Source organism: Vulpes vulpes, chromosome 2 (assembly GCF_048418805.1).
Source record: "Vulpes vulpes isolate BD-2025 chromosome 2, VulVul3, whole genome shotgun sequence".
NCBI classification, from domain to species: domain Eukaryota; kingdom Metazoa; phylum Chordata; class Mammalia; order Carnivora; family Canidae; genus Vulpes; species Vulpes vulpes.
This window is the reverse complement of record NC_132781.1, coordinates 46,228,407-46,243,976: the sequence shown is the minus strand read 5'-3', so window position 1 is coordinate 46,243,976 and position 15,570 is coordinate 46,228,407. Positions and strand designations below refer to the sequence as shown.

Below are 15,570 nucleotides of genomic sequence, written 5' to 3'. Positions count from 1 at the left end.
AAGACTCTGTCCCTGGTAGTGAGGACCCAGTATCGTCTGAGGGCTATCACTCTAAAGGGCAGGTAGAAATTCCCCCCGCTCAGCTGGAGCCTGCAAGAGATGGGCCTGTGATCAGAGCAACAGAATACAAAAAGTCCTGAGTAGGAATCCAGGAGCTTCCATTTAGCAGCTCTATGTGAGAGGGACTTCTAGGGTTGGAGGGTTCCCTGAGGAGGTGTTCCTACTTCTTAATCTGCCTGTGGCATTGCCCTTAGCACACCCATCACTTTGGCTGTAGGATTCCCTCTGGTCCTAGAAGCCCAGCTAGGGGGACAGAGAGTGCCAACACTTCTGGGTGGAGGAGCAGGGGAATAAGGAACCAGGCCATTCCCAGGCTAGTTTATCAGGGGCCTTTGGTGAATTTCTTTAAAGTGGAGTCATAGCACTGGAAATTGATTGCTCTGGGCAACAGGATGGGGGGTTGTGGGGAGGTTGCCTTGAGGGGCTTATAAGGTTCCCTGGCCCGATTTCCCCATGTCAACTAGTTCTGTTGCCTTGGCAGCTCTCAGTTGGTAACAGGCCCTAATGCCCAGAAACCCTGTGTCATCTAGACCAGACTACATGCTGGTGGCTGTGGCTGGAGCCCTCCACCCAGAGCCACTGATGATAGCAGTAGTCCTCTGGGGTGGGGGAAGGCAGCTGGGAACCTACTATTATAGTTGGGCCCTTTCCATGCCTCAGCAGGTTTGATCCCTCCTGACACTCTCATGCCCCAGCCTGAAGCAGGCAGCTCAGTGTGCTCAGTGGGCAAGAGCCAGGGCCAGAGGGGCAGGGTTCTCCCCCACTGGCTGGAGAGGCCAGGAGGCTCCTGCAGATTCCCATTCAAGCATCAACTCCTCATTGTAGTTGGCCAAGAGGGCAGGCAGGCTGAGGAAGGAGTGGGACAAGGACCTATACTTATCCTGAGGCTGGACAGGTCATTGGTTAGTGTGAGACAGGACCGCTGGCTCTGCGGTGGGGTTCCCCCACTGAGTACTTGGGGTCTGGCTGTCACATCTGCCCCTGACCAGCCCACAGCTGAGGTCCCTCTCTCCTGGAAACTTTGGTTCTCTCTCTTCACCATCCTTGTCTTGTGGGGCTGGCCCTCTTTACAGTTCAACTGTGGAGCTTATAGAATTTCCCAAATACACAAAGTCCCTGTCCAAGGCCAGCCCACAAGCAGCCCCCAAAGCCTCAAATGTTGCCAAATGCTGTGTTTATTGGTCTGTTAACACTGATGAGTATAGTTTCTGAGCCAAACAAACAAACAAAAACCATACATACTCTGCCTCTCACGAAACCACTGAGTCACTAAGGCAGGCACACAATGGCCACCATGCTTGGTGGCAGCCAAGGACTCACAAACAAGGGGGGTTAGGCAGTGGGGCAGCTGGCCGCCAGGAAGGTTGTGCAGTGCCCAGGACAGGGGTGGGCTGGGGAGACTGTGCTGGATGCAGCAGGGCTGCTGGGCCCTTTCCTTGTTTCTCAAATGCTAGAAGTCTCCAGATCTAGGTGACTACTGGACAGGACCTTGCTTTTGTGGCAGAGTGGCCTCCTGGCCCCAGGGCAAAGCCTTAACCTCTTGTGTTGAGTGGTAGAGGGGAACTGGGGATGACAGAGCAAGCAGCGTGCCTAGGAGGTAGGCCCTTCCTAGCATCCCTATGAGTGATGCTCCTCCAAAAGGATTTCTGGGTCTCTAGGCTTCTCCACACCTTGAGAAGCACGTGGCAGGCAGAGCTAGCCTTGCTTCTCACCAGGGACACACAGGGAAGACCCAGTCATCCTCCTCTTCCTCCAGATCCAGGGACTCAGCAGATGCCTGAGACAGGCAATGGGCTGCCCCAAAGCTCCAGAGCCTATCCCTAAGAGGACACTATGGGAGGATTTCCTCCCTAAAGAATCACCCTGGGATTCCTCTTGACAGTGAGTGCTCCCACTGCATTGCAGATCATCTGGCTGGCTTAAGTGTCACTTACACAGTTGTCAGGGAAGCAACTAATGTATAAAGCAAGAGCCAGGTTGTGAGAGTGAAACCGTACAGATGCATGTGGGCACTCTGTGCAGATGGGCAATGCACGGGGTCACCTTTGGTCAGGTGGCCAAAGGCAGTGGCAGTGCTGCTGAGGTGGGCTGCTCCCACCTGGGGCCCACATCTGACTGCCTCACGGTCTCCTGCACCAGGGACACATGCCTGAATTGGCAGCTGTTCTGGCTGCACCCATTGGGGTTGGGGTGGGTATGTTGCACTCTGCCTGCAAAGGGACTTGAAGAAGAGATACAGTGCAGAGTTGTTGGTTCACCTACATGACCCATGCCAGGTGGGGCCAGGCAGCTACAGCCCCATTACTCTATAGGGCCCAGGCCAACCTAGGAGAGGCCATGAGGAGCAGTCCAGGCTGAGGCTGCAGGTGACGGGGGGCTAGTCTCAGGTGTTTGAGAGGGGAATAGAGTAGGTGTCCCCCAAGGCAGCCACTCCCTGAGGCTGACCTCCCACCCCTGTCCTGCCTGGACCAAGGCATCCAGGCCCCCTGACTTGCCCTTACAGGGCCAGCACCGCCTGGAGTCGAATCCCAGGCTCACAAGCACTTTGTTAGTAGGAACACAGGTGGGCAGGCGGGGCCAGCTGGGGGTCTGGCAGTCTCAGCTGCCCCACACCTCTCCCTGTTGGGCCTGGGGGCCCGGAGCCCAGGCTCTCGTTGGCTGCTGCTTCCCGGCCGCAGCCCTCACTTGTTCTCTATGAGCATCTGCACCTTGTGGACGAGGTCACGGGCGATCTGCAGGATCTCCTGGGCATCATGATGCTCAGCCCGTTCTGGGGGAAACACACATAACTGTGGGGATGCTGGAGCAGGGGCACTAGTCTGGGAGGAGCCCTGTGGCTGCCCAGCCTGCTGTTTCCACCTGCTTCCTGGGAAGGGACTGGGGATTTCTGAGAGCCCCTCCCACCCTGCCCAGGCCAGGAGTGGAGGCCCCCATGCCCCTGCTGGGGGCAGTCAGGATGGCTGGAGCAGCTCCTACCATTGAAGAACTTGATGATATCGGTGAAGTCCATATTGTTGTCCCGGATAATCTCACGGTAGGCCTCCACCAGGGCCAGTGCGATGAACAGGACAAAGTGCTCTGATGAGATGTGCCGGGCTGCCCAGATCACCTCCCACACAGCAAACACATCCTCATATACCAGCTCTGAGGACAGTAAGGAGCTAAGGCTGAGCCTGGCTCCCCAGGGGCCTCTGGATGGAGCCAAATGTGGAGACAGAGCTCCAGGGCCCAAAGTCCTGGGATTCTCCCCATCACACAGAGCCTAGTCCACCAGTAGGGTTTTGTACCCCAGGTCCAGACCCTGCCTTTCTCCTCTATGACTCCAGCACACCTGCACTCTTGTCAGCTGGAGCAGCTCTTTTATAGGCCTTGCTGCTTGAGATTTGGTTTGAAAACAGCCCCAAAACCATTGGCTTAGGGTGATTGTTAGTAGCACTTTGGAATCACAGGAGCTCATCAAATTGTGGATGCCTAGGCAGCCACACTTCTTAAGTCTGGTGTTAGGTGGAGCCAAGGCACTTATGTGTCTAAAAGGCTCCCCAGGGGCTTCCTAAGTGCAGTTATGGTTAGTAACCACTTACTCTGGGGAGAGGGATCTCCCACTGCCCTGACCCTAGCTAGCCCCACCATGCATCCCACACCTCTTACCTCTCTTAAAATCCAGCAAGAACCAGCGGTAACAGAAGTAAAAGTGGGTGTAGTCTCCATTCTGATGCATCAGTTCGAACAGCTCGGAGTCCAGGATCTTGCATAAGTAAAAAAAGGGAGTGGAGCAGAGTTGTTGCTGCCACTGCAGCCACCCCTGTGTGCTCCACCCAGCTCGTCCACTGCAGGGGGCTGTGGGCCTGGCCCCCGAGCCCCTCTGGTCTCCTTGGGCGAAGGCTAAGCTCTGCTGCTCCACCCATTTCTCTGGGAGGTACTCTTTTTGGAATTGTACCATTTTCTGGGTGTTTGATTCAGTCACTCACACCACTCACCAGAAGTTTCAAGAGCACAGTATTCACATACTGACATGCCCCCTGGGCTTGTAACATTGAAAACAATAGTTCTTTAAGTGAAAGATACTAAGCTTATGTGGAAAGGACATTTTTGGAATGCTTCCTGGCCTCCCTGTGGATGATGGATGAGCCCAGTGGTGCCTGGTCATGAGTCCGCAGGCAGCTGCTGACCTCACCTGAATGAGGGAGCGCATGTTGGCAAAGTGGGTATCCATGGCGCCCCCATTGGGGAAGTTCTGGCTCATCCTCTTCATGAGGTGGCTGAAACAGCTATAGGCCAGCTGATCTGAGAGGAGATGGGTGTGAGGCTGGCAAGGCAGGTGACCCCAGTGCCTCACTTTATAGGGGGTGTCCTATGGCCCAGAGGACAGGGCTGGCTTACATCCCCACCCTTCCAGACCTAGTGGTCTTCCTTCCCTTTCTCCAGCTTGTATTAGCCCAATCCCAATGGCACTCTGGGAATACTGTCTACCCCACCTCCGGCTCCGGTCCCTCACCGTTGTCAAGGATGACCAGGAGAGGTGCCAGCAGGTCGCACATGCCCTGCACATAGCCTATGTCCAGGTGCTCCCACACGTAGCTGAAATGCCGGGTACACAGTCACTATGGGTGTGCCATCCTGTGCTCCCTGCAGGGACCCCTTGGGAGATGGTTCCTAGAGCAGCTTGCAACCCAGAAGTCAGCCCTTCTATGGTCCTAAAGTACTAGTACAGTGGTAAACACCCATGGCCTCCATCCTCAAGGCACTCGGGAGCTCAAGGAAAGACACAATGAACAGGCTGAGGTGAGGGCAATCAGCTAGGCTTCCTGGAGAAGTATGGCTGAAGCTGAGATCTGAAAGACCTTGAAGAAAGAAGAGGGGTGGGGTGGGGTGGGTGGGGGGCATGGCAGGGAAAGTGTTCCAGACAGAGAGCTGAGTGTGATGCAGTGCAAGGCAGAGGAGCAGGGCCCCTGCCCAACCTAACCTCTCACACAGCAGAGGCCCTGCCTCCCATCCTGAACCCTGCCCCACAGTGGCACCTGCACATGATGTCTCGGAGCCTCTCGAGGTTGGGGGTCGTGAAGTACCAGTAATTGCGGTCACAGCGCTGTACATCCTTGTCTATGCGGTGCAGATTTAAGGCCATAGTATCCAGTAATTCTATCTGGAAGAGTGGGTGGCCCTGAGTTGTCAGTGGGGGCTGGAAGGGATGCCTATATACAGGAATGCAGCAAATGCAGGAACCAAGGGACTCTGAGAACAGAACCCTCTGGGGATGCCAAGGGATGGGCCCAGGGCCCCCACAGGACAGTCAGGGCACCCCCATCTGCCACCCACCAACCCCTACCCCCAAGCCTCAGGGTGTCAGGAGGGCCTTTGGGGCTGGCTGAGAACAGCGCCCAGGGGATGTCCACCTACAGTGTAGGCAGCAGCGCACACGGCCGCAAGCTCCTCCCCTGCCTCCAGCTCCCTAGCCTGCGGGGCCTTCTGCTGGCTGGGATCTTGGGACTCGGAGAAAGCACCGGCTGCTGGGACTGGCCCATTGGAGCCTTCCTCCCCACCGCCATCCTCCTCCTCGAAGCCCATGCTCTGCCCCTCATCTATGCTCGACTGGATGCCTGAGGCCACAGAGTAATTGCGAGAGGATGGCAGTCCTGAGTCTGGAGAGTCAAACTCCACGGACTGCTGTTGTCCCACCACGGTGGAGCCCAGGGTCCCTGCTCCCAGCTCCTGCTCAGGCTCAGCTCTGCAATCTTCAGTGCCCGGGGGCGGTGGGGGCTCCAGGTCATCCACAGAGATAAATACCTGGTGGGGGGTGAAGAGATGGTGGGGCTCACACTCCTACTCCAGCACCTTCCCTCAGCTTGCTGTCTCCTTCTGGGGGTCTGAACCAATGTCACGGCCTCCACACCGCGCCCCCACCCAATTTTCCCAGCCTCTCATTCTGACCCCTGCGACCGGCTGGAGAGCAATCAGGCTCCAGGCAAACATAAAAACACCATCTTTAGCCCTATCTGGTCCCCTGCCTCGGCCTCTCTCTAGGCCAGAGAAAAAGCGGGAACCAATCCAGGACTTTACGACTTTCTGTGGCGGCTGCAGGGAAGGGGAACTGGAGGCTCAGACACTGGACAGCCAACGTGAGCAGCGTGTAATACTACAAAGCCCTGAAGTCACAAGGCCGCCTCAGGTTAGGGGAGCTGTGTACTAATGAAGGCTGCCACTAGCTTTGGTGTGGCCAAAGTGGGCAGCAGCCTGAGAGTGTTAGGAAAACAAGTTCTTCCTTATGTTCAGTACTGGATGTTTAGCAGAACAAGCTAGGAAACTTCTCTAGCAGGTGCCTAATCAGTTACATGGGCTTCACACAAGCTCAGGAGGGGTAGCAAGTGAAAGGTAACCTGTTCTACTGATTTGAAACTGTATACATGTCCTAGGGAAGACAAGAGAGACATATACAAAAGGTTTTGTTTTTCTGCTTGGACTATGCACAGAAAAGGATGCTGAAAGGAGTTTTCACTTTGGGAAGAAGCACGGAGCGTGGAGTCAGAGTCAGGGGAGGCCATGATCCTACAGCAACACAGAGTCTCATATTAATGCCCGCAAGGAGAGCTACAGCAGTTCATGGGCTAAGCAGCTGGGCACCATGTGGACTTGAGACGGCACAAAACCCAAAGACAGAGAGAGAAAGTGCTCATGAAAAGGGATGGAAGAACAGAGCACATAGAAAGGAGCGCAAGGAATTCCCTTGGTGATTATCATCTCTTTTAAGTCTTGCTCCAGCTTCAGTTCTCTGTTAGTGTAAGGCTTTAGTAAATTAACAAGAATATACATTTTCTGGGGGCAGCCCAGGTGGCTCAGTGGTTTAGCGTTGGCTTCAGCCCAGGGCGTGATCCTGGAGACCCGGGATGGAGTCCCATGTCAGGCTCCCTGCATGGAGCCTGCTTTTCCCTCTGCCTGTGTCTCTGTCTCTCTCTCTGTCTCTCATGAATAAATAAAAATCTTAAAAAAAAAAAAAAATATATACATTATCTAGAGAGATAGTTTTAAAGAAAAAAACAGGGACACCTAGGTGGCTCAGCAGTTGAACACCTGCCTTCAGCCCAGGGCGTGATCCTGGGGTCCTGGGATAGAGTCCCACATTGGGCTCCCTGCATGGAGCCTGCTTCTCTCTCTGTCTATGTCTCTGCCTCTCTCACTCTGTGTCTCTCATGAATAAATAAAGTCTTTAGCTAAAAAAAAAAAAGAAAGAAAGGAAAAAAACATAAGATAATAAAAAGAATATCCTTAAAACTGAAACACCCATGGTCTGGGACTTGCTCTTCATCTAAAGGCAGGGGTGCTGCTGGAGGCAGTGCATGGCCTCTAAATGAGCTCTGCACAGTCCATTCTATAGTGGGATGAAGATGCCAGGGTAGGAGGGCAGATCTGGCCAGGACATACCAACGGGACCCTTCTGTGTCATTCTGGTCTCTGACCAATCACACTTGGTGAAACCCCCCAGTCAGAGGATAGTGGAGCTGACACCATGACCCCTCATCTAACTGGCTGCGGGACCTGGGACTCTAACCCTGGGCTGCCTATTTCTAGCCTTGAGAGAACTCTCTACAAGGAAGGAAGGCTTCCCTAAATCCTGAAACACTCTTCCTTCCCTGCTTGCCCATGAAAACAGAACACGGAGCACTATGTCATTTTATTCCTGCGACACTCAGAGAAGCGGGCAGCAGGGGGACAAGTCACCTGGTTTTCTAGCAGAAGAAAACAAGACACAGACACATTAAGCCATTCGCCCAGGGCTCCGGTGTCAGTGACTCCTAGAGTTCAGGCTGGTGCTCAGGACTCTGTCTTACTCCCATAAAACGCTGGTGGCCCCTGCCCCCGGCTCCCCCAGCTCCCGTCAGGCTCACGTCATTGCTGATGGTGGAATCTCGGTGGATGAGGCGCTGCACATGACTGTCGATACTGCTGCCCGAGGAGAACTTGGTGAGGGTGGTTGGCTGAGCCTCCCGCTCCCGCTGCCTCACCACAGCCTCGCAGGCCTTCCACTCTGCCAGCACTCGTTTATACCTTGCTGCCACTGTTGAGTCCACCTGTCTCAGAGCACACCATGACCACGGAAATGAGAGTGTCCTCTTGGGACAGCTGGAGAAAAGGGTTGGGCCTAGAGGTGAAGACAGTGGGGCTGCTCTGCTAACACCTTCCTCTGCCATGTTTCTTTCTGGCTGGAAAGGGGCCAAGGCTTCAGAGGGCCCTCCCTGGGGTCTCTGGGCCCACTCTCCATCTCCCTACCTAATGGGAGTGGGGTCTCCTTACCTGCTCCATCTCTTTCTTGCTCATGCCAAACTTGTAGTGGCCGAGCAGAAAGGGCCAGACATCCTTACGGATCTCATGCTCCACGCCTCCATAGTAAACTTGCCGTAGCAGCTCCAGCTCCTTGTAGTTCTGAGGGATCCAGAAGTAAAGTCTGTGTAGCCCCCATGGTCACTGCAGTCCAGCTGGGTGACCCCATCTCCATCCCTCCCATGGAGTGCTGGGGCTGGGCACAGTCACTCTACTGAAGCCCAGGCAAACCCTGCCTTGGGATGGTCATGTCCTCCCTGCTCCAGATTATAGCTGGATGAGATCCAGTTCAACCTCCTTTCCTTCCAGGATAGGCAACAGAGCCCAGAGAGATGCAGAGATTTGCCCAAGGTTTCAGATAATGTGGAAGCAGACTAGAACCAGTCCAGCCCCTTCCCCATGGAAACCCACAGACCCAGCTGAGAGTCTACCGTGACCTGGGCCACTCCAAGGCCATCAGTCCTGACCTCTATTACATTGTACTTGAATGCCCATCTGGTCTATGATAGCTGCTCCCAGGGCAGGCTGCTCTGTACTCGCTGCTGCTCCCCCCTAGTCCTTTGATCTAGCCCTGGCACTCCAGAGTGTATACCTTCTCATCCTTCTGATATTTGCTCCACACATCTTTAGTGAGGCCTCCTGAAGCCCCTGGGGGCCGGGCCGGCGGGATGATGTTGTGACGCACCAGAGCTGACAGATGGGTCCGCACCGTGGACAGGTGGCGGCAGTAGGCCAGCCCTGTGGGGGCCCCGGGGGAGAAGACATATGACAATGGTACCTCCCCGATCTCCCACCCCTCACAGCCCCACCTCACCCAATACTCACAGCCATAGAAGGCCCGGGAAACAATCTGCCTCTTCATGCTCTCACACAGCAGCCTGAGGGGCAACCTGTGGAAATAACCTGGCTCAGAGGAAAGGGGCTGTGGCCCCTCTGGTGAGAGGAGGTTGAGAGAGGACATTCTGGCTTAGGGGCCAGTAAGGTGCTTGGGTGGTAGGAGGAGTAGGATCCATAGCCCAGCAGGACACCTGTGGGCTCCCTGTCCCTGTCAGCCACCCTTGGTAGAACTGCTGGGGACCCAGCCTGGCCCCCAACCACCCAAGGGACTTTGGGCAACTAACTTCACTTCATGTTAGTGAATCTTGGTTTCCTCATATGAAAACAGAGAGAACCATCTCAGGGTCACTAGGAGTAATAGGCAAAAAATGAAGTAACAGGTTAAAGTGAAGAGCCTGCAAAAGCATCAAGTGCTGGCCTAGGACCCTCACACACATGTCATTCGTACACCATTCCTGGCATGCGGCGATAGCCAGATATCTGGTGTGCATCCTCAGATGTACAGCCTAATGGCAGGATCTATGTCCACACTGGGAAGGGGAGCTTCCAGGTACTAAGTACCTACTATGTGCCAGGCAAGCTCTGGGTGCTGAGTCATACACCTTATTTAGTCCTCACAAGTACCTTAGGAAGCAGGTAATATTCCCATTTTACAGATGAGGAAACTGAGGCTCAGAAACGTAGAGGCTCACAGAGACTCAGTAACTTGCCAAAGTCACATAGGTAGCAGAAGGGAAATCGAACCCAGGTCTGTCCAACTTGAGGCCACCCTGTCAGACAAGGGACATGGCCCCTAAGGGCAGAACGCACACAGGCAGATACAGCCACAGGGAGCTGGTATTCTAGGCCCTGCCCACTCACCGGTCGGGGACACAGCTGCAGTGGCTGGGGGTTGCATATGGGGAGCTGCTGGTGGAGCAGGAGAGGCAGGAGGAGCCCTGGCTGCACAGGGACTCCAGGTGCCAGGCTGGCAGGCTGGGCCCAAAGCCCTGCATTTCGATCATGTCACCAGCATCTGAGGACAGGAAGGGGGCTATGGTCAGGGCCTGGCAGGCCTCCTCCCTTCAAGCACCCTGTAGCATGCCCACCTCTGTGCCCAGAGCTGCAGCATGAAGTCACCCATTGGTAGAAAACCACCAAGGTGGTGCCTGCCTCGTCCAGAGCCCAGAGATGGAAATGGTGGAGAGAGAGGGTGCCTGACATCTCCCACCCTCCATCTAGTCTGTGTGTGATAAAATACTTGGACTGAGTTGTGGATACTTGTGTCTGTTCTCTCCATCCTGCCATCAGCAATGGAATAAACACTTGCTTTTCTAGAGGGAGGAGAAAAAAGAGCAGGAGCCTAAGCTCTCTGAAATGCCACCAGCTGGCTTGGCCTTCAAGAATTCAGCTTGGTCCTCCTGGACAAACTCTGAGATGGGCAGGAAGGTGCCTGGAATGCTGCAATATTCTGAACCTTTCCACATCAGGAGTCTCCACTGCTAAAAGCTCCTGAAGATCCCGGAGCCACTTGTCCCAGTCCCCAGACCTCACCCCTCAGAGGGTTCTAGACCCTGTGGCTAAGGAGGAGCAGGCTTTCCCACCCAAGCCAACTCACATGGGTTCTTCCTGAGTTCTCCATCCTTACACTGCCTGACTGTGTTTAGCATGGTGGCCCCCTCCAAACACACAGGTGTGCTGGCAGGAAGGACAAAAGTCCCAGCACTGCTAGGCCATTGTGGGGGTGGTAGCTGGGTACCTAATTCCACTACCTAGAAGAATGTGCCCAGTGCAGCCTCAGAAGATGGCTCCTTGGACACATCTACACCACCAGCAGATGGAGCCTTCTCAGCCAGCCCAGGTGGTCTGAATCAGAACTCTAGACCATTGAGAGTTCCTAGGGCCCAAGTGGGTAGAACACTGTCCAGAAAGGACTCTGGCAGGTCCAGTGAGTCACAAAGATGAAGTAAAGTGAGGGCAGAAAGTGTAAGGACCAGGAGATGATGCCTGGAGAGAGGGGGAGAGTACAGAAGAGGAAAGAAGAAGGAAAGAGAGCTGTATGTTTCAAGAAGAAACTTTTTTTCAAGCAGCATTTTTTCCTACAAGTCATAGCCTGGGCCCTGGCCTGCTAGGAGTCTGGAGCAGACCCAAGCCTGGCTTTTGTTGGAACCAGACTCCAGCTCTGGATGTGCCTTGGTGGGAAGGGCTGAGCTGAGCCCCCTCCAATCCCCTTAGGGAGATGCTTTGTCTTGGTCTGAGGCTCTCCTCCCAGGCTCACAGCTGAGATTTTAATAGATATCTGGCCCTTCAGCTCCACCAGGAGGCAAATTAAGGGAATATACTTGGTGTGGAGGGGCTGCGGCTCTGGGAGTGAGGAGTTGCAAGCCATGCCCAAAACTGGGAAGAAGAGGGAGGGGACAAATGCAGGTAGGATGGGGCAGGAGCCCAGCTCATGCCCCTGCAACAGGCAGGAGAAAGTCTAGTCATGGGAGGGGGGTGAAAACAGGCCCAGCCAGGCAGGCAGCAGGCAGCAGGCGGGCAGGCAGGGGTGGGGAGTGAGGGGGATAACAGGTGCAGAGGATGAATGGTGGGCACACAGGGAAACAAGCTCATGCCCAGAAAGTAGGGCCCAACCAAGGCAAGACTCCTGCCTGGGTCAATGCTCTTCACCTTAATTCTCCAGGAAGGAGCTGAATCAGTCAACATTGAAGACTGTATCTCTGAATTAACCCAGTGCAGACAGCTGGAGCTCTGGAGTGACTGGGTGAGGGCAGCAGGCTGGACATGGGGGAGGTGGCAGGGTGGGAATCTGCTGGGCCAGCTTGGACTCTGACTCTGTCCTCTGAGCATGAGGAAAGTCTAAAGCAAAAATCAATCAGGGTAGTTGAACCCCACAGCCCCTAAGACTCCGAATGAAAGGTACCTGGCCTGGAGCAGAATTAGAGTGAACAGCATCTCTGCTCTGTGGGAAGGTAGCAGGAAAAGGAGGAGAGGTGGGGGTAGGGAGAGGAGAATCTGGACACCCGCCACTTGATTCACATGCACAAGTCAAGCATGTGGCAGGCCTGAAAAGCAACGGCTAGTAGAACGGACTTAACAGTGTTGTCATTATGGATTGGGGTAGAGGTGGGGGCTCCCATGTCAAATCCCCAACCACCTGCCAATTCTCCTCTGATGCCTCCTCTCTTTTCCCCAAGTACTAGGGGCCCAGGGGATGCGTATTGGGTTGGTCTGGTTCCCAACTTCCCCAAGAAGAAGCTCAGACAAGCCCTGAGGCCTCTGGATTCCAGAGGGTTCTCTGACCCTGGAGTCCTCAGCCCTAAGACTAGTTGGCATTGGGCTTCCTAGTGCCAAGTCTGCCAAAACAGGGGCTCTGCTAGGACCCCCGCCCCCAGCCTCCAACCTGATATCAGTTCACAGGGTAAGAAAGGGATCCCTGTCCTTTCTGACTCAGCCTTCCTACAGTGCTCCAAGTCCCTTAACCTGTAAATAAGCATCAGCCGAGGCCAGGTTTTCAAGGAGTCAGACGGCAGGTTGTGTGCACATAGCATCAGAAGTGAAGCTCCCCTGCGCTCCTGCCAGGAGGGCTACAAGGGAGGAGAGGCTTAAGGACAGGCATGTAGTGGGTAAGAGGCAGCTGCTAGGGCTGTGCTGAGGGTGTGCTAGGCCACAGGCTTAGTTTCCTGGGAGTGGGGGTGGGGGTACTCATTGCTGATTTGGTGGCTGGGCTAAGGAACTGGGCTGTTTAGCAGAAGTTTGTGGAAGCATAAGGAATATGTCACACATTCTTAGATACCCTCTGTAGGGCAGAAAAAGGGGATAAGAAATTAATTCTGCAGAACGGGAATCAGTGGGGATGGGGAGGTTCCCCTATACTCCAAGAGAGCTGGCCCCAGCCCCTTCATTACCAATTTTCCCTTGAGCATCCAGCCTAGATATCTCAGGTCCCCCGGCCCATCACACTCTATAAAAAAAGTTGGGTTCTCCTTCTCTACCAACCTAGCTCTGTGCTAAGAAGGATGGGTGGTGGACAGAGGAACCAATGTCGATAACCTACGGGCACTGTGCTGTATCTATAATTATGGACCTTGAGGTCTGTGAGGGTGGGAAACACCTGTCTTATATCTCTGCACATTTATTTCTAGATTTCATGCTGAAGCACCAGGCAGTACCTGCTGGAACCCTCAGTCCTGATGGGTAAACCCAGGCTTGGGTCTCTTTCCAAGGTGGCTCCAACACCTCACCTGAGCCACAGGACTCATTTGCCTGAGCTGTCCAGCCCCCACCCCTGCCCAGGAGGGGCCTGTACCTCTATCCTGTTTCTGTTAAGTCAGAAGTCAGAGGTCCAGGGCCAGAAGGTCAGTCTTCCCAACCAGCAGGGGAGAAAGAAAGAGACACTGTCTCAGGTTTGCCAGCATGACCCCCAGGAGTGGGAATAGCGCTTGGAAAAACATTCAGGTTCTGAGACTATCAGGTCTATCAGGTCTAGAGACTAGATAGTCAGATCTTCCTACCAGAACATCTTCCTTCTCAGGCATGAAGCCCTCTCCCTTACAGACTCAGTGGGGAGCCCAGAGCTAGCTACCTGCTCTTTGCACAGTCCTCTCTTCTTGCCAGCACCTCTTTCCACCCTCCCTGACCTGCCTCCTGATGGGGGGCCGCCCCAGTCCCATAATGCCAACACTGCCGTCCGAGCCCCTGTGATGGGTGGCAGGTGGGCCAGGGGGCGGGTGGGGTGGGACAAGGATAAAAACCTTTCATCGGATTGGGAGCTGTGAGGTTCCGCGAGCAGATCATTGAGAGCATCGCGTGCAGTTTATCCTCCTCTTCCTCATCATCGTCCACCGAGGCCGCGCGGCTGGCCGCTAGGTGGTGGTAGTTAATAGTGACTGCTCAAAGAGAACAGCAAGAGAGGCAGAGGCATGAGGACCTGGTCCTGGCAGGAGGCACCAGCCGCCCTCCTCACAGGGAGGAACCAGAGTCTAGGTCGCCTTGAACCTGCTGGGCACTGAGAAAGGGCTGGGGGGCTGAGAACGCTCTGGATGATTTACTGGGGAGAGTGTGGGAATGGAGTGAGGGAAGACAGCAGCTCCAGAGCTCCACTGGAGGAGGCCCTCTCTAGGAAGAACAGAAGACGGAGAACTGACAGGGGAGCAAGGGGAGTGAGAAACAGGGACCCATGAGGACAGGCAGGCAGCTCAGGAGCTCCCCAGCCCTGGCCCAAGCAGGGCACGACTGTTGGCTGATGGATCCTGATCATTCTTCAGCTCACATCATGGCCAGGCTGAGCCAGATCTGTGGATGACCCCAAATCCCCCTCTTCAGATTGTAAATCCAAACAACTTCTCCAAGGTTTGCTCAGAGCTGCCCTAGAGTCACTCCGCTGAATGTCAGCTCCTGGGGCCCTGGATTGCCCCTCTGGAGGTGCAGTCCTTGAAGCAAAGTGACCAGAATTGGGAGATGCCAAAGCTTAAAGAAGGGACATGGAGACTGAGTCATCTCAGCTGAGCAGCAGCCCAAGACTGAATGCTAGGTTTGCAAACTTGTTCTGACATGAGGCAAGGCTCCTAGTTAGGCACCTCTGGGAGGGGTATCCCCATGTCTCATGACTGTCAGGCCTGCTGGGGCTACCTGCACTGTGGCTGTGTGTTTGCTATCTGGGTCTTCCATCTGCCAACACAGAAACAACTTGCTGACAACTTATTGGTACAAATTAGGGAATTTAGGGAGCAGGTGGTCCATGTGGCAATAAATGCTCTACGCTAGTAAGTTCCCTGACTTTATGGTAAGTCTGGCCCAGAGAAGCCTCTAGGGAGCAGCAGTACCCAGACCAGAAAGGGATCTCTGGCGGTGGTGGATACCCACAGACAGGCCCGGTGGGCCCAAAGGTATGTGTCCAGGTGGGGTAGGACCCATGAGTGCCAAGCCATCATTAGCAACACCCACCCCCCAAGTCCTCAAGGTCCCCCGGACAACTCCAAGTTTCACCTTCTTCAGATGCATCCCTACTCCAGCTAAAGCTCCTCTGATCAGTAGCTGGTTTGAGGAGGGCTTGGGCTCTAGGGGAGTTAGGAAACAACTTACACCATCCAAAAGGAAACACTGATCCTACATTGAGGCTGCCTTGTGGAGGTCAGGCCATGGGCCAAGGAGGAATGGAGAGTTCTCCACTTTCTATTGCTAGTCTCACCACATTTTTTTTTACTTGGGCCAGGGCTGGAAAGGCTAAGAGGATATTGTACAACATTGGCTGAGCCAAAAACCTTGGGGTGACGAGGTGGGGGAAGACAGCTAGGTAGAAGAGAGGCAGCTTCTCAGAGAGATAGGAACTTCTCAGGGGAAGATCTGGTGAGAGGCTAAGTAATGAACTGCTCCTCTCAA

The 15,570-nt window shown here is 54.5% G+C and overlaps 1 protein-coding gene across 18 annotated transcripts in view; it reads right to left on the bottom strand.

Annotated features, from left to right (window-relative positions):
• Positions 1–1,217: 1,217 nt before the first annotated feature.
• Positions 1,218–15,570, bottom strand: part of SGSM2 (small G protein signaling modulator 2) — a 35,362-nt gene continuing 21,009 nt past the window's right edge. For 9 of the 18 annotated variants that reach the window (XM_072741231.1, XM_072741217.1, XM_072741224.1 and 6 more), the window contains 13 exons: positions 13,944–14,078; positions 10,072–10,225; positions 9,199–9,263; positions 8,966–9,111; positions 8,347–8,475; positions 7,941–8,123; positions 5,458–5,844; positions 5,079–5,203; positions 4,556–4,638; positions 4,235–4,344; positions 3,709–3,805; positions 3,037–3,204; positions 1,218–2,830 (listed from right to left, as the gene is read on the bottom strand). In XM_072741231.1, coding sequence (XP_072597332.1) covers positions 2,742–2,830; positions 3,037–3,204; positions 3,709–3,805; positions 4,235–4,344; positions 4,556–4,638; positions 5,079–5,203; positions 5,458–5,844; positions 7,941–8,123; positions 8,347–8,475; positions 8,966–9,111; positions 9,199–9,263; positions 10,072–10,225; positions 13,944–14,078 — 1,871 coding nt within the window. In that variant the 3' untranslated portion in view covers positions 1,218–2,741. The remainder of the gene's footprint in view (positions 2,831–3,036; positions 3,205–3,708; positions 3,806–4,234; positions 4,345–4,555; positions 4,639–5,078; positions 5,204–5,457; positions 5,845–7,940; positions 8,124–8,346; positions 8,476–8,965; positions 9,112–9,198; positions 9,264–10,071; positions 10,226–13,943; positions 14,079–15,570) is intronic. The other 9 variants (XM_072741282.1, XM_072741296.1, XM_072741274.1 and 6 more) reach the window with 1 other exon arrangement.